General features: G+C 51.0%; 1 protein-coding gene across 5 annotated transcripts; it reads right to left on the bottom strand.

The window, feature by feature from the left end:
* Window positions 1-1,451: 1,451 nt before the first annotated feature.
* DBF4B (DBF4B-CDC7 kinase regulatory subunit) lies at window positions 1,452-24,960 on the bottom strand. 5 transcript variants are annotated; one of them, XM_079797167.1, is made up of 14 exons: window positions 24,853-24,960; window positions 21,549-21,683; window positions 19,964-20,243; window positions 19,273-19,430; window positions 17,091-17,282; window positions 15,933-15,983; window positions 14,560-14,647; window positions 13,337-13,410; window positions 11,435-11,468; window positions 9,963-10,008; window positions 7,288-7,404; window positions 4,554-4,662; window positions 4,293-4,417; window positions 1,452-3,433 (listed from the first exon to the last, which is right to left on the bottom strand). In XM_079797167.1, the coding sequence occupies exons 3-14, from the start codon at window positions 19,995-19,997 to the stop codon at window positions 2,653-2,655; spliced, it is 1,809 nt and encodes a 602-aa protein (XP_079653293.1). In that variant the 5' UTR covers window positions 19,998-20,243; window positions 21,549-21,683; window positions 24,853-24,960; the 3' UTR covers window positions 1,452-2,652. The 5 variants fall into 5 exon arrangements, with proteins under 5 accessions (XP_079653293.1, XP_079653292.1, XP_079653294.1 ...); XM_079797166.1 differs by lacking the exon at window positions 24,853-24,960 and adding an exon at window positions 20,858-21,055 and having other exon boundaries at window positions 21,549-21,574; XM_079797168.1 differs by lacking the exon at window positions 21,549-21,683 and having other exon boundaries at window positions 24,853-24,916.
* Window positions 24,961-24,976: the final 16 nt, after the last annotated feature.

A 24,976-nucleotide genomic window follows, 5' to 3' on the forward strand; every position in this document is an offset into this window, starting at 1 on the left:
GCCCCCCATTCAGGTCGTAACTTCAAGTGAAAGAGCCCGTGTCTACAGGTAAGGACAAGGATCCCAGACCCTCCTCTGGGGAAGCAGTGAGGGCTGGAGGGCTCATTGGAGCCAAGTGACTCAGGGCAGACATCTCAGCCTGTGCACTTAGTAAAGAGGGGGAGGCTGGAGAGAAGGGGCGACCAGGCTAATCTGGGGCTGCTAGGAATGGGGGAGCCAGGTTTCAAGAAAATGGGAAAGAAGAAACCTGACTTTGGTAATTAGGTTACCCAGTGACCTTGGAATGTTCAATCCCAGCGGTGCTTCCATGATGGAGGTCTGGAGGGGGAGGGAGGTGAGAGGAGGCTATGGCTATAGACCAAGGAAGTAGCCAGAGAACAGGAGGGAGCATTCCTTCCTTGAGCTACTGGATCAATGCGAGTGTTTTCCAGGCCGGAGCTTTCAGGGGAGGGAAGGAGAGCTGGGGACTCTGAGGAGGAAATGGACAAGGCCAGCAGGGGTGGGGTGGACGCAGGGTTGGCCTGACTTGGGGGTGGCGGGGAGGGACACTGCTTCCTCTGAGTAGGATGAGGCAGAGCCTGCTGAGTGTGAGTTAAGATCACTGGGTGAGGGAGGGAGTAGGAGGCTTTAAGTCCCCATGTCAAGGAGCCACTGAGGGGCCCAATATGTCAAGTAGCACCCTTCTGTCCTGGGTCCCCTCTACAGTTATATCCTGGAGGCCGGAACAGAGACAGCTACGGTGAGATGTAGCCTTGGGGCTTGACCTGGTTGAGATGCGATATCCAAGGTCACAAGCGGTGAGATGGGAGGGGAAAGTCACACAGTTGGATGTGAGGCCCTGGGCAGATGGTGACAAGGGTGTCAGAACCTGGTGTCTTGGAATAAGCAGCACGTGGACGTATGGTCTGAGAAAGAGGTGGGGGGAACCTCTCACCCAGGGAGGCTGTATCGTGGGGGACGAGGCATCCCCGTGTGTCACGTCAGGAACCACAGGAAGCTGTTGTCTAGGCCCCGGGAAGGGGAAGGGGAGAGGGCCCTTAGCAGGTCCTCGGCAGAGCAGAGGTTCCCTGGGAGGGGGTGCTGAGCGTGCCCTCTACAGGCCGCCACGCAGAGAACAGCAGAGCCAAGTGAGTGACCCTGAGACAAATGAGTGACTCGACAGACGCAGGCCCACCTGCCCTCAGCCCTTGGGGGCGAGGCCGCTGGGGAGGGTGGCACTCACAGGCTCTCTCCTGTCCTGCCAGCCAGTCACTCTGTCCCCATCAACTGGGCCCTCAGCCCTGCCTCAGGTCGCTGGAGGGCAGACGAAGGCCCAATACTGTTCTCCAGCCCCATCTCTCAGCTATTTGTTATTAAAAAAATTATTTACAGTTCCTGAATCAAGATTAATTGTGAAATTTAACAGGAATGGCATAAAAAGGCCAAACATGACCTCTGGGAGGGTTGCACACACACTTGCTCTATTTCCAAACTAACAACTCAGGTCCTCACCCGCAGCTTGGCCCCCACTTCTTCCTCCAAAATGAGAACAGAATAGCACCAGGCTTCTGGTAGCTCCAACATTTAAAGAGACAAACACACAGAAGCAGAGAAGGGTGAGAAGAACCACAGTACAAAATGTAATAAAAAAAATGTGGCCAAAAAATCGATAGCAAACTCATCCCCATCTCCAGATTAATGGCTCGGCGGAAAAGAAATGGGGGGAGGTCCTTGGGGAGGAGGGAAGTAGGTGATGGAGAAGTTGGCAGGTGAACCACTGACCCTGGAGCAGAACCCCGGGTGGGCAGCCCAGACTGAGGCGGGAAGAGCCAGGAGGGGTCTGTCCCCGGAGGGGCACCTGGCCGTATCCGGGGCTCAGGGGAAAGGTCCGTGCTGGGCCCACTCTGCGTGCAGGGCGGGAGCTGTGAGTGCAGCCGCCGAGCCCCTCCTCTGCTTCATATGTTCCTGAGATCTGTGTGCACAGCGTGGGGTGCCGGGGGAGGGGACACAAACAGGCATTTTGGAAAGCAGGAGAGAGCCACATGCTTGTGAGAAAGGAGGGGGCTGGGGGTGGGGAACACCTACCCCGGGCTCTGCGGAGGGGCAGGAAGCCAGGCCAGGGTTCCTGCTGCTCCAGCTTCTTTGTGATCCCTTCCTGTGCCAACCTTGCCTCTGCCTCCTGGCAAGTGGGCAGCTGGCTATGGCCATCACAGATCACTGCCCGGTCAGGAACATGGTTGGAGATCTGGGTAAGAGAGGGCAGCCCTCAAGCTGGCTCGCTTGGTTCTACCTGAAGCCTGGGTGGGTGGGAGGACTCGATCTGTCCACCCTACACTTGGCCATGACAACAGCTGTTCACTTGGACTTCAAAGGCCAGGCTTCAGGCTCCTCTGGCTCCATCAGCGAGGCCCTGGGCGCTGCTCCTCGGTGTGTCTGGGCTGCCCTGGCTGGGTGAGCAGCCGTCAGCAGAGGTACAACTTCTATCTGTGCACCTAGCCCTCGAGTTGGGAGCTATCCGGCCCCATGAAGAGCTGCGCGCCCCCGGGGACTCACAGGAGCAGTTTGCTGCTGGTGCTGGGACCCAGGGAGGCAGGGGGCTGGGAGAGGCCTGCTCCCCCACTGGCAGGCAGAGGGAGGGGGAGGTAGCCTGCTCTCTGCAGGCCCCCCTGGGGGTTACGTGCCTGCAGCTGAGTGCAGGTGGGCGGACAGCTGGCCCGGAGCTGCCGAGCAGCTGGGAAGCCGGTCGGTCTGCTGTGAGCTGGGGCCAGGGGCCGCACACTCAGAACCCTCAGATCCCAGGGAATATCCTCCTCCAGGCCAGGGGGGCTGTGTGGCCCAGAGCTCTGCTGGCCTGTCTGAGGGCTGCCAGGGGAAGGGGTCTGGGAGGGAGAGGCTGGTCTGTGGGTAGCACAAGGGCAGGGGAGAGGTCAGAGGCCTGGACTCAGGGCCTGGGAGGGGAAGGGAGAAGAGATGTCTGCCATCGGTTGTCCTGGTGCCACAGGGGCTGAGGGCTCTTGAGACAGAGAGTGAGGCTTGTGGCCAGAAGACCCCTGGCCTCTTCTCGGCATTGCCACTGGGGAACCGAACCTTCCGCTTGTGGCCGACACGTGCCGGGTCTGGGCCAGAGGAGAGGTCCGCAAAGTCAGAGCTGGTCAGGAGGCACCGAGAAGTAGGGCTTCTGGACAGCACTGTCCCTGGGGCGTCCACAACAACATCAACGGAGCCCCCCAGGTCTCGGCAGCTTGCTACTGGTCCGAGCATCTCACCGGCCCCCACACGTTCAGCTGGTGACTTCCTGCCGCCCACCAGCCCCTCCTGTTCGTGGATGCTAGGGGCCTGGTGGTCGTCTTCCTTCCTCCTCCTGGGAGATGCTGCCCCGCCACAGGAGGGCTGGCTGGGAGGCACAGTCTCAGGAGACAGAGGGTCACGATCCGAAGCCGGGGAGCCTGGCTGCCTGTGGGGACAGACATACCCTGTGGGCCACAGGCTCAATTCCAAAGCAGGCAGTAAAGCTGGGGTCCTCCCGGGCTGGGCTGAGGGCAGGGCGGGGCATGCATGGTGCTACCCTGCTGGGGTTTAGGGTGCTGAAGAGACCTGCCCACTCTGGGGCCCCGTGAAACGCTCGCTCGTTGGGTCTGACCGGCAGCAGTGGCCAGTGCTGTCTGCACCTCTCCTGGCTCTGTGGCCTGTGGTCAGGGGTGGCCTGAAGTTAGAGGCTGTTCCATTTACTAACTTCCCAGAGGAGGCTGTGCCCTTTGGCGGCCGGAGGAGGCAGCGCAGAGCCTGGCCGTCCAAGCTGGGCCCAGGAAGAGGCTGAGGTGGAGACTTGGGCTGAGCTTCCTTGGTGGAAGCTCAGAGAACCCTGGAATTCCACTGAACCCCCTGCAATCCCTTTCTGGGGGTAACTTCTAGAGGCAGAAAGACCTTGCTCTTCACCCACCCAGAGTCCCCCCTCCACACTTCTAGAAGGCCACCAGGCACAGGACCAGCCGTGACCAGGAGTGTGCCTGCTGAACGCTCTCGCGGCCGCCACAGTGGAGGCAAGGCTCACGCGTCAGGAAGGGAGCCGCCCCTGGTCTGGCCCCAACCCAACTGGCTAAACACACAAGGAGGTCTCTCCCACCCACTCACTTCTAAAGTAAACAAAATAGAGGATGATTGGAAAGAAAGGCGAGGAAAGAGAAACAGCATAGCCTGGCCCATGCTGTCACCCACTGAGGTTCCTTCCCACCTAGAGAGGCAGCAGCCGAGGGGTGAGGGCGGAGCCATGCCCCGGCCCTGGGCCCCTGGCAGGGCGGCAGCGTGGCGCTCACCTGGGGAGGCTGGCGGGGAAGGGGATCTCCGCAAAGCTGTGGCTGAGCTGGGCGATGATCCGATCGACTTCTGCGTACGGGCGGGCTTCTAGGGCAAAGCCCTGGTGCTGGGCACTCCGGAGATGCTGTCGGGGTGAGAGGAGGCCCAGGCATTGGACAGGGGCAGGATGCCAGCAGACCTCCCGGCCGCACCAGGGAGAGACTGGGCAGGAATGGCTCTCAGAACAGCCTGGGAAGCAACTGCTTAGGGAAGGGGCTCACCCCATGGAGCTCCTCAAAGGCCTGCTGGCAGCACTCGCAGTAACCTTTCTTCCTCCTGGGCACGGTGCGGGTGGCTGATCGTGGGCGTGGCTCTCGGTCCTTGCGTCCTCTGGGGAGGGTACAGGGGGGGAAAGGGGTCACTGCTGGGGCCCTCAGAGCGAAACTTGCTCCAGGGCCTGGAGCCCAGGCCAGAGAGATGAACTGAAACGGCCACGGAGCTGGGCAGGCGCAGGCAGGCCTGCCTACACTTAGCACCACTTGTCCAAGGGTGGCAGGAGAGGCGACGAGGAAGATGAGACCTCCCATGGGCACCCTGTCCTAGCTCTGTCCTTCTCCGCCCACACATCTCAAACCACAGGTGAGAACGGGTGGTGGCGGCTGACAGCGAGAATTCTTGGAAGAACCGTTCCAGCTCTGTGCTCATACCCAAACCCTCGTTCATTTGACCTAAGAATGAAAGGGGGCAGGCCTCAGCAGTAACAAGGGGGCTGTACTGCCTCTGACCTCCTCCACCTTAAATGTCCCCTGACTCGGTCTGTCCCTCATGCTGACTTGTCCCTTGCACAGCTGCCATCTTAACTGAGGACTTTCAAATCTCTTTCTCAAACCTGACTCCTTGTCTGAATTTCAGTCCCGTTTTTCTAACGGCCTCTGGGGCATTGCTATGGGCAAACTCAACTAATCTAAAATACTCCCCTTTAAGGACTTTCTAAGTATGACACAAAACCCAGGAAACATAGGAAAAAACTGATAAATTTAACTACATGCAAATTTTTAAAAATGTATGCACAGCAGAAAATAAGCAAAGTTAAAAGACAACCCACAAACTGGGGGATGTGGGGGCCGTGTTATTTATAACTAACAATATAGCAAAGGGCTCATTTCCCTGCTATATGAGGGGCTCCTTACAAATCCGTAAGTAATTAATAACTGAATAGAGAAATGGACAAATGATATGCAGAAGATGCACACAAAGAAATTCAAATGGTCAAACAAAACAGATTGAACCTCATTCATAATGAGAAAAAATGAAAATTCTAATCACACCGAGATAACAGTCTTTAATCTATCAGATTGGCGTAAATCCACAAGCCTGACAGCTCTCAGTGTTAGCCACGGGGATGTGGAAACAGGCTCTCCAGTGGGGGTGGGCGTCAGAGCAGTTACTGGCATCATCTCCAGGAAAAGCAATTTGGTCGCATTTATCAAAATTATAAATGCAGGTACCCTTTGACCCAGCATTTCCACTTTTAGGAATTTATTCTGCAAATATACTTAAACAATCAAATTTTCTTTAACAAGACTATTCACTACAGCCATAAAAGGGAATAAGGATGCTGTTTAGGTACTAATAGGAAATTAATCTAAGATACAGTAAGTGGCCAAAGCAAGACCGAGCACAGCAAGTACTATGCTGCTCCTTAGGTAAGACGAGGGAGCAAAGGACACGATGTACTTCTGTGTACGGAAGCCATCTCTGGAGAGAGACCCACGATCTGGAGATTAGAGGACGGCTGGGGGAGACTTTTTACTCTAAACCCTTTGTAATGCTTGAATTTTGAACCAAAATAATCTTTTATTTTTTAATCCTCACCTAAGGATATGTTTAGAGAGAGAAAGGGAGAAAGAGAGAGAGCGGGAGACTGATTGGTTGCCTCCCATACGTGCTCTGATTGGGAATTAAACCTGAAACATTTTGGTGTCTGGGATGATATCCCAATCAACTGAGCCACCTGGCCAGGGCCAAAACAATCATTTTTAAATTAAAAAAAAAAAAAAAATCAAACATTTCCTCCCAGATTTCACACACACACACACACACACACACACACACACACACACACACACACACGGAACCCTGGCCAAAGCCCTCCCTCTGTTTCTCATGTGCAGGTACCAAAGTTTCATTGTTCACCATCTTCCTTTTACGGTCTCTCGGCAGCTCTTCGATTCCCAGGCCATCTCAGGTCTAGCACCACCTACCAGCCCCAGCCCGAAGCCCCCTGGCTGGCTCTCTCTGGTATCCCTTGCACCTTCTAGGAAAGATGTGAAGGGCATCTGAACTTCACCTCAGCTCCTTCTGTTTTTCCTCCCATGTGCACTACCTCCTTTGTGTGCTGGTGGGACCTGCAGGCTCTCCTCGGCCCTGGGTCCTCTCGGCTGAGTCTGCTCTGTCCTGTTCTCCTGGTCTATGAACTAACAACTCTGTGGCCCAGAAATTAAAAGGGTCTGAGAAGGCACCTAGTCCAGGCACCAAGCCGCATTCCTTCTGCACTCTGGTCAGGGAGGCTCACGTCACACATCTGCAGAGCAGGAATACCAATGAGCCTGTAAGCCACTTCGATGTGTATCAGATCGCCCAGGGAGCTCGCGAGGATGCAGCTTTTGGGGCTCCATAATCAGAGACTGTGATTCTGTAGGTGTGAAGTGGGGTCCAGAAACCATTTTTAATGGGACCTCAGGGGACTCTGATGGAAGGTGGTCTACAGATTTGAGTTTCAGAAACCAGCCTATTGTCCTCTGGACACCAGTCAAATTCTTCAGTAGGGTCGGAGAACGCCAAATAAAACGGATGAACACTCCTCGTGTCTCTCTTCTCTGGGCTAAGTTCCCAGAATAGACTTCGCCTAAGGAGCTGACACATGGCCATTCCCAAACCTGAGCCACGGGCCCCCGAGGGGAAGGACCTTGGCCTGCCACCAGCCCTTGTTAATCAGGAACCAGAAAGACCCACCTGGTATGGCGCGAGCTGCCCGGGAGCGTCAGGGCCTCAAAGGGACTTGCGTCTTTGGGTCCCAGAAAAGAAATTTCAGGAAAGGATTTAAACTGATGGTGGAAAGGACGAAACTTCCTGAAACACAGAAAACTTCCACGTTGACTATAGTGGGAAAGAAAGGGTGAGGGAGGGGTGCCAGCCCAACTCCCTAGAGTTCCGATCCCGATAAAGTGGACTCTCACCGCGCATCTTTTAGGTCCTAGAACAAAGTTCTCATCAGCCTTAGCAGGTGAAATTACTTATGCTCTCCCTGTCTACTTCCTACTGCCTCATCTGAATGCTACCGCCACCCCTGAGCTCTGAGCTGAGTGGAACAAGTGGGGTAAGTGAAGCACAAAAGGCTCGGGAACTCGCCCAAGAGCTCACAGCCAGTATGTGGCCAACATCAGACCGGAAGCCACATCTCGCGACCCTTCCATTCTGCCTCTCGACCCTAGAACAATCCTGGGGGACTCCAGCCTCACAGAATCTAAACGGAAGGCTGTTTGACCCACGGCAGTGACGTCCCTGCTCCACCAAGAGCAGCACTTGCCCTGGGCTGGTCCTCGGCACCCTCTGCAGGGGACAGTTCTGAACAGAAAGGAGGCCAGTGCGGGTTCCGGAGTCAGACCCACACCGGGTGGCTTGGTGGTCTGCCTCAGGTTGCCCACATTCCAGCTCGGAGCCAGACCGGGTCATGTGTGGACACTCAGCAAACCCCGTGACCTAACTGCGGGCACCCCGAGTTTGGTGCTCTGGCCTGTGCTCCGGGGTGAGTGCAGGCCATGGTTTCCTGGGTGATCCAGTGAGAGCCCTGTGGCCTCAAGAGTGAACAGACTGCCAAAACTGGTTTGGCTCAATGGATAGAGTGTCGGTCTGCGGACTGAAGGGTCCCAGGTTCGATTCCGGTCGGGGGCATGTACATTGGCTGCGGGCACATCCCTGGTAGGGGGTGTGCAGGAGGCAGCTGGTCGATGATTCTCTCTCATCGATGTTTCTGGCTCTCTATCCCTCTCCCTTCCTCTCCGTAAAAAATCAATAAAATATATTAAAAAAAAAAAAAAAGAGTGAACAGACTTCTTGGACCCTTAAAGGGAAAAAGGTGCCCTCCACAGCCCTGGTACCCCATTTCTTTCTCTTCAAAGTTGTTCTGTTCCTGCTTAGGAGGCTGGGATGCTGAGGTTGGAAAGGCTACCAGGCTTTGAAGAGCACCTGATTCAGAACGGCACATAAAAAGAATCACAAGAAACCTCAGCTCTGCCTGGATCTCCTCTGTTGCCTCTGATGCTAGGGGCACGCAAGTGCGTGTACCCCCTCCAGCGACAGCGGCATCACCTGTGCCTGCCACATGCGGGGAGAGATCCTGAGGCATTGACAGTGTCTCTCAGCTGCCGTATATGAGTCATGACGACTTATATTTAACTGCTTGTGAAGGGGCTGGGACTGACAGACATGGACCCCATCCCACCGGAACCGGACAGGAGGGCACCTCATTGCCATCCCTATGTTCTTTCCACTCACTTCTGGGCCACCAAAGCCACGTCTGTGCTGTGTGCAGGGGCCGAGAAGGGAATTCAGGCCCACCTGGAGGATGGGCAGGCGTGCCAGGCTCTCAGGGCTGGGTCTCCAGCTGCCCTGCATGTGGCTGAGGGGCCCAGAAAATTCCGGTCCCAGGTCCAGATGAGCCTTTTCTTTTTTCAAAACCCTTTTCTTTTGAGAGAATTATAGATTCTCATGGACTTTGATCTAGTACCGTGGTCGGCAAACTGCGGCTCGCGAGCCACATGCAGCTCTTTGGCCCCTTGAGTGTGGCTCTTCCACAAAATACCACGGCCTGGGCGAGTCTGTTTTGAAGAAGTGGCGTTAGAAGAAGTTTAAGTTTAAAAAATTTGGCTCTCAAAAGAGATTTCAATCGTTGTACTGTTGATATTCGGCTCTGTGGACTAATGAGTTTGCTGACCATTGATCTAGACTTACTGAAGAGTCAGCGATAACCCAGGTGGCTCACAGCTCATCAGGTTATCATCAATGGACTCTCCTGCTCCAGGTAAAAAGGGGCCCCAATGGTGGACAGGGCAGAGTGGAGAGGGTGCCGGATGGGACAGTTAGGACACCTGGAGCTGAGCCTCAGCTGAGGCTCCTTAGTAAAGTGGGTATCTCTGACCTCCGTTTCCCCACTAGGAAGAGGAGGGACTCTCTCCCACTGAGAGCTGTATGAGATGGCACGTGCCAGGAGAGGGCCCTGCACAGCAAAACAGAAGGGTTTCAAGTGCACGGGAATCCCAGCACCCCTCCCCGCCCCCCCAGCACCCTCACTTCCGCCGAGATGACTGCACCAGCCCTGCCCTGGGTCTAACAACCATTCGACGGAAGTGTCAGCATACACCTAGGAGCAAATGCGATCATAAAAGCAGAGCATCAGGAGGAGGTAGTTCACACACAGGATCACTGACCTCTGACTCACACCAGGGGGAGTGCCAGCTGCCCTCAGAGGGCCCCCTGGTCTGTGCGAGACTTCTCCACGACGGGAGAAAGTGGCTTCTGGGAAGACTCGGGTGCAGGGCTGAGGGGCTCCATGACCCCACGTCAGCGTGGGACCCGGCCTCTGTGTGGGCCTGGTGGGGGTGAGGGGACGGGGAGGAGGCCCCACTCACCTGCTCTCATCTTCAATTTTGAGGAACGGTGCCTTCAGTCTGGCCACTGGGAAGGAAGAGGGCACACATTAGCCATCTGTCTGCTCCCGTGCAGGGCCCGCGCGGCACACACAGGAAGTGCTGAGAGGCAAGGCCCTGCCAAAGCCTACGGGCCTCTGAGAGCTGGAACACGTGCTGCCCCAAGGTGCGAGGAAGCCACTCCCACCTCTTCCCGCCTCCGCCCTGGGAGAAAGAGTTCCACTATTGGGGGCAGAGGCTGCAGGGGGCCCGGGGGCCTAGGCATGCCCTCCCTCCCAGGATAGAGGAGCCTCCTGCATGTGGGTCCTGGAGACGGTAACTGACCACCAGAAACCGCGCTGAGCGGGTGAGACCCAGCCCCGGCTGCTTTCTGCTAACGCTGCTTCCCAGACCTTTCCTCCCAGGGTCACAATCCCGAGGGGCCTGCGAATACTCCCAGCAGAATTCCCCATGAGGACCCTGGTTCATTTTGGGGCGGGGAGGAGCAGAGAGGGAGAGAACTGAAGAGTGTTTAGAGATCTTAGCAGAAGGATGGTAAAAAAAACATCAAAGGTGAAATCTGGTTCACGAACAAAATAGGGCAAAGGGGTTCTGGGAGGACAAATTTGGAGTCAGTTAATCTAGAGATTCATCCCCTCCTGGCTAGTTAGCCTCACAGGGCACCGGGCATCGAGAACCCGTTCTACCCTCCCACGGTGACCAGAAGTCCTGTCCAAGGGGCTGGAAGCCTGGGCAGAACTAACAGCCACCAAATCTCCAGAGAGGCTGGCACCTCACAGCTTCTAGACCCGTTCGAAGAGGCCACCAGCGCCCAAGCAAAAAAAGCTGCCTTTCTCCCGGTAATTACTTCTTTCGGGGCGAGTCCTTGTCTAATTAACTGAGACAGTTATTAAAACCAATTCCCCCACAGGTTTCCTTGAATTTCGAGCACGAGAGGTGCCAAGTGACTTTTCTTAGCTCCTGCTTGTGCACGAATAAATGCCACTTAAAGAGCATCTCTGGGAGAAACATCCAGGAGGAAAAACTCTCCTGCTGTCCAAGAGGAGCTGGGAGCCGGGCCTGTCAATCTGCCTGTTTGTCAATTTCAGGGAGTTGGCATTTCTGAAAGTGGTAGGCAGCTGTTCAACTGCCCACTCCAAACTGAATCAGAAGGAAAAGGATGTGGAACTTCAACGGATGGCCAGGAACAGCCAGAGGACGCAGGAGCCAGCGTGACCGCATGGGGTCCTGGCTCTCAGAAGCCCCAGCCCAGCAGCTCTAGATTTGCTCATGGATGCCCCTCTTCTGCCACAGCCCTCTCCAAAGCCCCGGCCCTGGAAACACGATGGGACCACACAACCTGGACTTGCTTCCTGCCGCAGAAAAGTGAGCAGATGCTGCCACAGAGGGAGTCGCAGGGAAGCGTTTAGGAAGGGAGGGACGGCAATTAGATGGGGAACAGCTTCCACACTGACCTTTCCGTGTTCTTGACGCTGCGGGACACGTTCCCTAAATGGAAAGGGAAAATAGGTTAAGGGGGTCGGGGAACCGGGCTGGTGAGCTGAGTCGCTGTGAGTCTGCCCCACTTTGCTTCCTGTTGTCAGCTGGGTTCTGAGCTAGAACTGACCTGAGCACAATGGCTCCCTCCGCCTCCCCAGGGACACAACGAGTGGTGAGCATTGTGTGCGAATCTCAAGCTGACTTTGTGGAGGGAACGCAGGCCGGAGCAACAGCAAGCGCTGTGGAGCCCCCCAGGCCTGTGATGTGAGGAGCACGCACCCCCTCCCTGGATGTGGCACCAATGGGCAGGGGCAGGTAACAGACCTGACACAGAGCAGGTGCTCAATAAATGGCAGCTGCCCAGCCGGTGTGGCTCAGTGCTCGGTTCAATTCCCGGTCAGGGCATATGCCTGGGTTGTGGGCTTGATCCCCAGTAGGGGACATGCAGGAGGTAACCGATCAATGATTCTCTCTCATCATTGATGTTTCTATCTCTCTTTCCCTTCCTCTCTGAAATAAAAAATAAAAAAATAAAAATAAACAAATGGCAGCTGGTAGGTAAATCCAGGCCATCCAGGCATGCTGCCATCCCAGGTCAGCTTCCAGAACAAGGGTGAAGACAATGCTGTTTGCTTTCCTGTCCCCCCCGACTGATGGTCAAAACCAACATTTAGGCCAAGGTCAAACAAAGCTAATATTAAAAACTAAATGGAAAAAACAAGAAATCATTTAGGGTTGGGGATGGGGCAAGATGTGAGAGCCAGTGAATCCATGACTGCAAACCCTCCTCCAGGCCACACATCCAGGCAAAGACACCCAAAGTAGCCTTCCACACCCCTCACATATCAGCAGACTGTGCCCAGAACTCACTCCAAAAGACTCCCAAGCATCTACACAACAGATTATTAAGTGAACAAAGCCAAGTAAAAACACTGTGCATTTGCATAAAAGGGAGAATTTAAAAATATATATATTTTATTGATTTTTTACAGAGAGGAAGGGAGAGGGATAGAGTTAGAAACATCGATGAGAGAAAAACATCGATCAGCTGCCTTCTCCACATCCCCTACATGCCCTTGACCGGAATCGAACCTGGGACCCTTCAGTCCGCAGGCCGACACTCTATTTTGCCCAAACCAGTCAGGGCAAAGGGGAGAATTTTTGCTGCACATGCACAGAGTCCTGGAAGGACACCTGGCGAACTGTTCACACTGCTTATCTCACGGAGGGCGGTGGCTGGGGAACAGAAGTTGGAGAGACTTTCACCATATACCTTTTCCAATTACGACAATGCAAATCTATTGACCATCTATTTTGCTTCCCAGAGATGCCTAGACCAGAGGGTGCAGGGCAAGGGGCACTGAGGCTGAGTGCTCCATTGGGTGTGCATGTGGTTTTCTACTGCTCTTGGTCCTGCTCCTGGTGCCAGGCCCCGAGTGGACCTGCAGGGCCTCGTCCTTCCTCAGATTCTGGCCGGGTCAAAGCTCTGTGGCTTTAAGTTAGTCCGGGCTCTCTGGATATGACACACACAGTTCTAACTCCAGCAAAGGAAGGAAAAGCCAAACCAGAATTTGGACTGTGGCAGCTATTTCAAACCACCCCTGCCACCCCTGCCCCCACCCATGCTATCTGTAGGCTCATTCCCAGGCTAAGAGACGTCCCCAGAAAGGCAGGCTGGCCAGGCGGCACTGAATGCCTAGTGTGTCACAGGGGATCTGCAGGCCAAGCACCCCAGGGATGAGCTAACCGAGAGGCTGCACTCCTCTTACTTTTCCAGAATGGCCAGGAACAGATGGCTTGAGTGGGCCATAGCTTTACTAAAGCTGTCAACAGCTTGCAAACCGTCCATTTCCCTTCAGTTCAGCAGGATGACCTACCTCTGGCTTCTTGGGCCCTTGTTTCTTCACACATAGAGCATCTAGAGAGAGCTGCTGCACCTGCATCATCATTTCTGTGGAGAAAACAGAGGGCCGTGGCTAAAGGGTTCCACTCCTCATTTCCCCAGCAGAGCCCCTTCCTGGGGGCTAGTCTCACCAGGCCTGGCACATTGGGTCACACCAGCCTTGCCTGCCACCTTCTGGCTACATGTCACCTTTGCACCTGCCGATAAAAGAAATGGCTGGGTCCTCTCTCCCTGGAAAAGGACCTAACCTGGCTTCATGCTCTTTTGTAGCACTGAATACAGCTCCTTTTCTTAAAATCCTCATCCGAGGAGGATATGTTTATTGATTTTATTTTTTTAGAGGGTGGAGAGGGGGAAGAGGTGGGAGAGAGAGAAACATCGATGTGAGAGAGACACATCGACTGGTTGCCTCCCGCATATGCCTCAACTGGGGCCAGGGATCCAGCCTGCAACCAAGGTATATGCCCTTGACCCAGAATCAAACCCGCGACTCTTGGGTCCGTGGGCTGACGCTCTAACCACTGAGCACTGGCCAGGGCAGTTGATTGATTTTCTATCTCTCTGGCAGATCTCAGGCTGGATCTGGACCAGTCCCCTTCAAGGGTCAGAGGAAAGCCAATACGCAGTGGAGCTGGGTATGAGGGCCAGTCACTGCCAGCCCACTCAGGACAGCTGTTCTGGTGCAAACTTATTACAACCTGCAAACAGGTGTGAGGCAACCCCATAAAAAAGAAAGAACATGAGGTGTAGTTGGGCCAAACCAGGCTGGAATGTGGATCACACTACTCACTCCTGGTGAGACTATGGATAGTGTACTTAATCCCCCTAAGGCCCAATCTTCGCGTCAGTGCACTAGGCAGAGGGCTGTGGTGAGGATTAAATGAGGTAATTCCTAGCACGGAGTAAATACCCGGTGAGTGGTCATGGATATTAGGGTTATTTCCTTATTTGTAAAACAAGATTACTCCGTTAGCTTGAGGCGTGCTGTTGAGTGGGTTAAACAGGATAGCACCTTCTCGTACATACACTCTGCTGTTGTTACAGCTGATCTCCACACCCTCCCACCTTTGTGGATCAACACGGTAACTGAGCATGCCTGGCTGCCAGCCAGCTTACAACTCCGATCCCTCTCAAAGCAGACATTCCCAGTCAGTCACCAACTCTGCCCTCCGTAGGAGCCCTGGGCAGAAATGGTACCGTCCACATGCAGAATCTTCACGCCCCAGGAGCGGGCATTGGTCAGGAGGCTGCTGGGGCTCCCGCTGCCTCCTCCGCTGCTGCTCCCCTGGAAAGACGAAGCAGAGTCAGGCAGGAGCAGGAGCAGGAGCCGCCACGGGGCCTGAACACTACGGGGACAGGTGGTCCTGGCTTCTGGGGGCTCTGGACACCAACCCTCCATGTGGGCTGGCCACATCTGGACGGGATGGCTTGCTGGTCTACCCACACACGCTGCTCCGGCCACCTTGTGACCAGGAAGGAACACATGCTTATAAGAGAGCTGCTTGTTGGGAGGGCCTCTGTGAAGAAAGCTCATAGTAAGTAATAAATACCGGTGACCATCGCCATCATCTAGCAGGAAGCTATGCTGGCCACACTTTTCCTGCCCTGCTGCCCAAATCTGACATCACCCTCCCTCATCACAGCCAATGCATCCATCCTCATGTCACTTGAATGACTCCTCTCACAAGATCACGTTAATTAATTCCTCTCCTGCCACTTAACTTGAATGGTTCTGGGTTCTCACAAAAGGTATAAACAGCTACTTTGTAAAAGGTTTATGGTCTGGCCCTGGCTGGGTAGCTCAGTTGGTTAGAGCATTGTCTCGATATGCCAAGGTTGTGGGTTTGATCCCTGGTCAGGGCACATACAAGAGTCAACCAATGAATGCATAAATAAGTGGAATAATAAATCAATGTTTGTTTCTCTCTCCCTTTCCCACCTTTCCTCTATCTCTAAAGTCAATAAATAATTTTTAAAAATCTTTAAGAAAATAGGTTTACAAAGTCTAGCTTCACATCCCACAGCATCCCTCCAAGATTCTCTTGGTAGACTCTGAGTCGGAAAAATCAAGGAGTCAAATCCTGGCTCTACCACTGACACCCTAGGTGACTCTAGAGTCTAGACAAATTACTTAACTTCTCTGAGCTCCACTTCTTCATTTGTAAGAAGGAAACAACAATACATCTCATAGGTTGGGTGTTTTGTGTTAGTAGAGTTGGCCCTTGAACAATGCAGCAATAAGGGGTTCTGACCCCTGTGTAGTTGAAAATCCACACTTAACTTTTGACTCTCCAAAAACTCATCCCTTGGTATTCATTAGGGATTGGTTCCATGACTTCCCACAGATACTAAAATCCAGATACTCAAGTACCCTATATAAAATGGCATAGATCAATGAATACAGTTGGCCACTCACACCTGTGCACTCCCAACCATGAATCAAAAACAATACAGGTATTTACTGGAAAAAAAAAAAAAAAAGCCTACATATAAGTGGATCTGTACAGTTCAAGCCTGTGTTGTCTGAGGGTCATTTGTAATTCAGAAGAACCTTGGGACCCCCAGCTCACCTGATTTCTGATGGCCTTCTGCAGTAGCTCCTTCCCTCTGCTCATAGGTACCTGACAGGAAGAGCAATGAGAGATGTTATATAAACCACCTGTGCAAAAACAGATATTTACACAGGTGCTGGCCAGGAGTCATGTCTGGGGAAACTGGGAGCAACCACAGCTCAGAAGTGGCCGGAATGAGAGCCTAGGACCTTTTGGAGGTAAAGGTAGAGCCACACCCAAGTTCAGATCATCCATGGGTAGCTGTGGCCTGGACCCTGGTGGAGAAGGACATTTTGACTTCACCAGGGATCCAAGTGTTACAAATGTTCTCAGACTTCCCTTTAAGGGCCTCTGCACTCTCCACAGATAAGTGTAGGCTAATTCGAACAAGCCCTCTCTGGTTCAGAGGACCCTCCTATTGTTTCTGAACCCCTGATTCTGCAGTCCCATAAAAAGAGACAATCTACCTATCTGTATAAAAGGCTAATATGCTAAGTGGCCGACCGTCCGACTGGTCGCTATGATGTGCACTGACCACCAGGGGGCAGACGCTCAACACTGGAGCTGCCATTTTAACCATGCTACAACATGGATGAACCTTGAAAACATGCTAAGTCAAATAAGCCACAAACAAAAGGAGAAATATCAGTGATTCCACTTATATGAGGTATTTAAAATGGGCAAATTCATAGAGACAGAAAGGAATTGTAGGGAAGGGAAATGGGAAGCTATTGCTTAATGGTTATAGAGTTTCTGTTTGGGGTGATGTTTTGGAAACAAAAAAGTGGTGATGGTTACACCACAGTGTGAATATAATTAATGCTAATGAACTGTACACTTAAAAAAATGGTTAAAATGGCATATTTTTATGTACATTTTACCACAATTTTAAAACATCTTAAATGTTATGGCTTGAAGGAGTACCTCTGTCTACCTTCTGTAATATGGCAAAAACAAATGCTAGAGCCATGGAGTGGGGCAATGGTTATCCTATATAAATATGTAAGAGACACACATCTATTGGTTGCCTCCCACCGATGCCCTGTCCGGTGCCAGGGATCAAGCCGGAAACTGAGGTACGTGCCCTTGACCGGAATCGAACCTGCGAAATTCAGTCCGCAGGGCCGATGCTCCACCCATTGAGAAAATCTGGCTAGGGCTCCACGAGGTTCTTACCAAGTCTACGGGTTTCTGTGAAGGCCTGGCGTGGCTGCCCTTTGGATGGGCCATGGACGGTGTTTCCGCTCTGACCTCGCTGGGGCTGGAGCTGGAGCTGCCTCTGTGGCTCGTCCCACTGCGCTCTGCCTTCGCCTCCCTGCGGCTGGACACGATGCAACTTACTTCTTTGCTCAGAAAACCCTCAATTACCTGAAACCAGATCACAGAGGTGGCTGAAACCCAAAGGCAGATGTGGAATCATCGATACTGAGAGGCTGGAGAGGAAATCTTGGCTGCTAGAAGTTCCAGAATCAATGTCTTTAAATAGACCAAACGCAGTTCTGCACTGGGGCCCCAAGTAGACACCGTCCTGAAATATAAAAGCTGGGGTAGCAATGCTTCTACCAGACAACTATATTTATTTATCTTTTATCCTCACCCGAGGATATTTTTCCATTGATTTTTAGAGAGAGTGGAAGGGAGAGGGAGAGAGAGAAACATCGATGTCAAACCCCAACCGGGGCCAGGGAACCTGCAACCAAGGTACGTGCCCTTGACCGGAATTGAACCCGAGACCCTTCAGTCCGCAGGTCAACACTGTATCCACTGAGCCAAACCGGCCAGGGCTGGTAGATCGTTCAATGGCTGTACATTCCGCCCATCCCAGTGTACCCACTCATTTGCAATGTGACTTTGCGGTTCTTTCTGTCAGGAGGTAGAGGCCTAGACTTCATCCCCTTGAATAGGATTCCTGTTGTCCAGTACAATGGTGTCAATAATATGTGTGAGTTCTTAGAGCCTCGGCCACAAGAGGCTTGTAGCTTCTCCCTTCACCTTCTGGGAAAACCCCGAGACCACTGGCTGGTCTAGCTGACGGTATGTGCACATGATAGTATACATTCATACAACGCATGTATGAAGCGTCTCATACGTATGAGAAGCCACAGAGGCAGCCAGCACCAGCTGCCAGAAGTGTGAGTGAGGTCAGCTTGGTCCTTCCAGCCCAGCTGACCCTCCAGCCAAATGTAGCTGCAAGAGAAACCACCAAGCCAACCCAGAGAATAGTGAGAAAGAACTTGTTTTAAGGCCAAATCCTGGGCTGTTTTTGTTTGTTCGTTTTTTGTATAGCAAAGGCTAAATGATAGGAAAGACTGAAAGTTCAAAATGTATTTTGGGGCCAGTCTGGGTGTATGATGGTCATTCAGACCATCCCCACTGTTGAGTCTCTACACCCCTGAGTTTCTGTTAGATTGACAGCAAAGAGTCTCTGCATTCTAAGTCTCTTCAAGCAGTTTCCCCAGTGACCCACCGCTCTTGGGCCGAGCACCATCATCCTATTTTCTAAACACAAGAGCTGTCCATGCCCACCCTGACTAACAGTACCATATGACACACATCTGCTTTAAAAAGACTTTAAAGGACTCAAACACAGCAAATGCTCTTTCCCCAAAGTTGTTCACCACAGTGTTATTTGTAAGAGCTCAGATTTAGAAATAATCTGAATGGCCATAGGGTAAGTTAAGTAAATTAACAATCTACTCAAAAGAATATTATATTCTCATTACAAATAATGCATATGAGGGACAATAATGATAGGAAAGTGCTAATGTTTTAAGGAAAGTACTAACAAAAAGTTGGTAATAAAAATGTATTTATGATCATAGCTACACAGAAAATAAGCATTAAAAAAAAAAGGATAGACTACAGAAGTAGATAAAAGGTTACTCAGGGTTGGGGGTATTGAGAGGAAATGGGGAGTGACTGACATGGGTCTGAGTTTCTTTTTTAGGGTGATGAAAATATTCTAAAGTTGACTGTATAATCACACTTGGCCATCTCTGTGACTATACAAAAAAACACACAAACCACTGAATTATTCACTTTAAATGGGTGAACTGTATCTCAATAAAGCTGTGAAAGAAAATGAAAGAAAAAGACTCCAGGAAAAAATAAATACATCACAATGATGGTTGTCACTTGCAGCAGTTCCATGTTCTCTAACATTTCTAGAATGAGCAGATTATTTTTCCCCCCTAATTAGAAGAAAAATAATAACTTTATTTTAAAAAAGTGGCTTATCCTGAAAATTGCTTTGGGAAAATGTAGCAATACCACTGAAAGTACCTGGGAGACAGGTATAATCCTTCTCCGGCTCCTGCCCTACAACCTGGGGATCCCAGGAGAGAAGCACTTGACATACCCCACCCAGCTGCTGGATTGCCTCCGTCAAAAACTGGAGAGTCTTGCCAGCAGGCAGATCCAAGTAAAAGGACTTTCCAGAAAAGGGCTGCTGCCTCCTCGCATCCGGCGAGCTCTTCTGGCGTTTTTTCAGACAACTGGAAACCCCCCGCTGAGCCCCTAGGAAACAACAACGAAGAAGAACACAGTGAGAAGCGAAGCGTGAGCTGAGAGAGAGTCCTGTAAGTCAAGCAGCTCTCACCGACAGCCTCTGTGTGGTGTATTACTGTTTGAAAGGCAAAAACCGAACAGCGTATCTGTAACATCCCAGCCCTAAAACTAGAGGATACTAAAAGAGAGGGGAGGAGAGTACTGAGGGACGTGACTAGGTAGATAACTGAGTGGGGGGTGTTTAAGATAAACTTAATATTTTATGGTAAAAACAACCGTGAATATGGGTTTAAATATTCGTGGTTGTTCAACCATGACTCCCCATCTGTCTGCCAATCTTGTTCATAATATCAGACTGAAAGCTCGTGTTTGACCTCTACCGCGAATTCCTAAGTGATCCATGACACCCGTTAACACATACAACACGCACACACAAACCCACTAATCATTAAAAACCCCAACAGGGCTAACATCTCTCGGCTTTTTCCTCCCAAGAGGCTCTGGGGCAGAAGTAGCATCCCTTGTTTTGACCTGTTACCTACCTAGGTCCGGAGCCCAGAGCCTACTCTCAGCCATTGAACTCTCCAGCTCAAGGCAATGGTCCCTGAAAAAGGACAAACAGCTGAAGCAGCCCTGGCCTGTGTGGCTCAGTAGGTCGGGTGTCCTTTGGTGCACGGAGAGGTCGCTGGTGATTCCCAGTCAGGGCACACGCCCAGGTTGCGGGCTCGGTCCCCGGTAGGGGGCGTGCAGGAGGCCGCCCATCGATGTTCCTTCCGCTCACATCGATGTTTCCTTTCTTTCACCCTCTCCCTTCCTCTCGCTCTAAAAAAAGAAAAAAAGGAAAATCAATAAAAATGTTTAAAAACAAACAAAAACACAGCTGAATCACCTTCACTAGCCTACGACCTTCCACCATCCCCTCCCCCCACCCCCACCTCACCTCCCAAACCCCCACAACCCCCAAAGCGGGTACCAGGAATAGCCAGACTCAACTGCATCCCTACCCACATCCCATCCCAACTCCGGAGCCACCTTCCAGGCCACGGTAACCTCAGTTCCTCCGTCCCCTTCAGCTCTCTGTCCACTGGCCCCACTACCTTCCCAGCTTCTGCATCCATCCGCTCCACTTTCCGACCCGTTATCCTCTCTGCAACTCTTTAAAAAAAATACTTTTTAAAATTGATTTCAGAGAGGAAAGGAGAAGGAGGGATAGAAACACCAATGATGAGAATCTTCCATCGGCTGCCTCTTGCACGCCCCCTCCTGGGACCCAGCCCACAACCCGGGCATGTGCCCTGACCAGGGCTCGAACGGTGACCTCCTGGTTCAGAGGGGGACGCTCAACCACGGAACCACGCTGGTGGGGCCTCTCTACAACTCTTCGGACCCCTTTTTGCTTTCCTTCTTACCCCTTCTCCCTTACCCGGCATCCGTACCCTTTCCCGGGTCCCCCAAATATTCGGCTTTCCCCGGCCCCCGTGCTCCTTCTTCACGGCTGCTCTATCACCATCGCGGGCTCCATGAGCTCACCCCAGCCCCCGAGCCCCGGCGAGGACCGGCGACCACAGCAGGTACCATTCTCCGGGCGCCGCCGCCGCCGCCGCTTCGTTTTAAATTTCCTCTCGGCTCCGCCCCTGGAACAATGTGATAGCGCTGAGACTGCCCTACGGTGGCCCTGGGAGGACAACCTTAACTCTGTAACTTCTTCCCAGCTCCCTTCGTTTGTCTTCCGCTTTCTGGTCTGATCATTGGCTGGAGATGCTCCGAGCTTTAATAGCCAGCAAGCTGGGCCCTAGCTGGATTCTTCACACGAGCTACTTTGAAAGCCCTAGGTGTTCGAGGATAAATAATAAAAGAAGCCTAACACGTACAGAGCATGTACAGTTTAAGTGAAGATTTCTCATACACATTTCATCTTCACATCTTGGACTCCCGCCCTTTTCTCTACCTACCCATCCAACCAAACATTTCTCACAAGAGGTGTCTCCATTTCTCACCTCCCATCTTTTCCCCAATTCATCGAATTAGACTTTGATCCTCACCTCTCCTATAAAACTACACGTACGCAGGTCAACTGTGACCTCCATGGTCCCAAATGCTATGGTTATTTTGGTATTCTCATCTTACCCGACTTTTAGAACACCAAAACGGACTCCTCCTTCTTGAACACTTTCTTCTTTTTGCTTCCATTTCTACCTTTTTCACCTTACTTCAGTGGCTCCTCCTCAATTTCCATTGCTGGATCCAAAGGTACTGTTTCACCTAGAAATGTTGGCGTAGCCAAGGCTTTAGCCCTTAGCCCTTAGCCCTTAGCCCTGGGCCCTCTTCTCTTCCCTATTAACACTGTCTAGATGACTTCATGCAACTCCAAGGCTTACAATTCAGCCCTATGCTAATGCCTGCAGAATTTCTATCCCAAGTTCTGACCTCTCCCCTGATCTCTAGACGTATATATTCAAGTGCCTATTGGACATTTCCCCATGGATACCTAATAGGCATCTCATTCTTAACATGTTCAAAACAGAATGTTTTTTCCACTGCCCCCTCCCAGTCTTCCCCATCTCTGTAAATGTTACACACTCAGTTGCTCAAACCCCAAACCTAGAAGTTATCTTTCAGTATTTTCCCTTATCCCCACCCCCACTCTAAAAACAAGTTCTACCAACTCCAAAGGACATCTTTTGACCACTGCTACTACCCTAGTCCAGGCCACTATAATTTCTTGTCCCAAGTACTGGGTCAATTTCTAACATTACTTCTATTCTCGAGTAGCTTCCTATCTCTCCCCAATATAATCCATTCTTCATGCACAATCAGAATGTTCTTTTAACATTAAAGAATATATATATTTTATTAATTTCAGAGAGGAGGGGAGAGGGAGAGAGAGATAGAACCATCAACGATGACAGAGAATCATTGATTGGCTGCCTCCTGCACGACCCTTACTGGGGATCCAGTCAGAAACCAGGGCATGTGCCCTGACTGAGAATCCAACTGTGACCTCCTGGTTCATAGATTGATGCTCAACCACTAAGTCACTCAAATGGACACGATGTAACTTTTGGAGGTAAAGGTAGAGCCACACCCAAGTTCAGATCATCTATGGGTAGCTAAATACCAAATACCAGACACCAAAATCCACGGATACTCAAGTACCCTATATAAAATGGCATAGGTCAATGAATACAGTTGGCCATTCACACCTGCGCACTCCCAACCATGGATCACTACAATAAGCATCACTGCAATGAATATCCTTATAAATATACCATTCTGCACAGACATGTGTATTATAATAGATTCACAGAGGTAGAAATGCTGGGTCTTTCCAAATTGCTCTCCAACAAGATTGTGTCAATTTACTTCCTGTTCCAACATTTTCCCTAGAAGATTTTGAGCTAAGAAGCAAGCATGGTATCTCACCAGAAGTTTAATTTGCATATTTAAAAAATTACAAATGCGACAGCACCTTTTTTTATAGTGTAAAAAGCCATTTTGATTTTTCTGTAAGCTTTCTGTCATTTGTCCAGTTGTATGCAAATTTTTGAACCATGAGTAATTACTTTTATAATAAAATAGTCAATGAGGATTTTTTTTTTAAATGCAGGGGCTGGAGAGCCTCTACTCAGGTTTGTGAGAAGCTTGTGATGCCTTCAAAAAACCTTTGTGCATTGTAGCAATATCAATGTCCTGATTCTGATATTGTACTACTAGCATAGTTATGTAAGATATTACCACTGAGGAAAACTAGGTGAAGGTGCACAGGTCTATATGTACTCTTTTTGCAACTTACAGTGAGTCTGTAATTATTTCAAAATAAAGAGTAAAAAAAAACACCTAACTAAATTTTTTTGCAACTTTTATGGTTGTGGGGGCTATGCCCTGACCTCAACTATGATCCTTGTGCTGTGATGGTTCTCAGGCCTGTCAACTGACAAGCCCCACCTGTGACACAGCCACTGGATTAGTAGTTTGAAGACTTGAAACAGGAGCAAGTCTTTGGGGACTGACTCTGGCTTCTAACTCTATTACTGTCACATTCTATCTCTAAGCACACAGAAGTCATGGGGCTAATATTCACCCTATCCTGAATTTCTTGTCTTTTCTTTCTTTGATTAGAGAATTTTTCTAAGAGTTTATTTGAGCCAAAACTAAGAGCAATGCCAGGAAGCAAGATCTTAAATGCTCCCTCCTGTATTTCTACTGAGTTGTAGTGTTCCATGTCTATTTACATTATACCAATGATAATACCAGTAGAGAACTCTCTCAAGAGGCCCTTTGCAAGGTAGACAAGCCCCTCCCTTTCTTTTCCTTACCATCCCCTGAACAGCTTCTATCTGAACTCTGTTGCCCAAGCCATGCATGATTCTCTGGAGGCCACATAAAAAAATCTTTGAACACAGCTCCCTGTATATGGATGTTTCTTTTCTCTTCCAGTCTTTTTGTCTAAAGAACTCTTATTCTTCAAAAAGTGTAAGTCCCTTCTCCACTAGCAAGCCTTTCTGGATCCCCCACTTTCACAGCTTTCAACCCTATTCCAACAGGCAAATTTAACTGAATCTTCTCCTAGGCATCATACTGCAACCTCCATTAGAAAAAGCTCCATGAACACATTTATCTCACTATTATTGTCATTGTTAGTTTAAACATGTCTATTCCCACTGGATTGGAGATCCTTTGAGAGCAGAGATTTTGTGACATTCATTTTAATATTTTCAGTGCCCAAGAGCAATGACATGCTGTGGGTAATCAATAAATATTGAGTGAATGAAGGAGTCAGGTCAGTGACCTGCCCGTAGTTCAGGGAAAGCCAACCCAGGCTCTTGGGTAATTCACTTCAGCCCAGAGCCAGGTGTTTTTGCAGAGTCAGCAGAGTCTCAAGCTCTTGTCTCTGGTGCGGTTCCCTGTGGTTGTGACTCTGTGTCTCAGTTTCCTTATCTTCAATTAGTGGACAATGAAAGCATCTCCTCAGGGTTGTTGGAAGGACTACAGGAGATAATGCATCAAAAGCTCTTAGCACAGTGTCTGGCAAAGAATAACGTGTCGAATGACTGAGAGAAATGACTTGAGGTCACCTGTTCATTTATTGAGCACCCACTATATGTGGGGTTCTGCGGTAAATACACCATGTTAAGTGCAGAGAAGCAATCGCAACACACTGGCGTGGTCTTAAAACAGGTGGCACGGAATCAGGGAAGGTTTCCTGAAATCTGAGTATTGTTAGGGGAGCAGCTTGGAAAGGTGGGTATTCTGGACATAGCCAGCAGGTTCCTGCTTGAAAGCTGCGTGGAGTGGGAGTGGGAGGTGGGCCGAAGCGCTGGAATCGAAGTTGCGTTCCATCCTGTTTAGTTATCAGCTGCTTGACTTTGGCCAAGTTACTGAACCTCTCCGAACTTCCCCAACAGTGAAGAAGTCTGTTAAGAATACCCACCTGCCAGGGTTCTGGAGCGACCACCCGACGCTGTTGGCCAAGGTGCATTCCATTTAGAAGTTACAAATCGCCCCGGCGAGTCACTATGGAACTACGGGGTTCTACGCTCCCTACGCAGGAGCGC

The sequence above is a fragment of the Cnephaeus nilssonii genome, assembly GCF_951640355.1.
Source record: "Cnephaeus nilssonii genome assembly, chromosome: 19".
Taxonomy (NCBI): Eukaryota; Metazoa; Chordata; class Mammalia; order Chiroptera; family Vespertilionidae; genus Cnephaeus; species Cnephaeus nilssonii.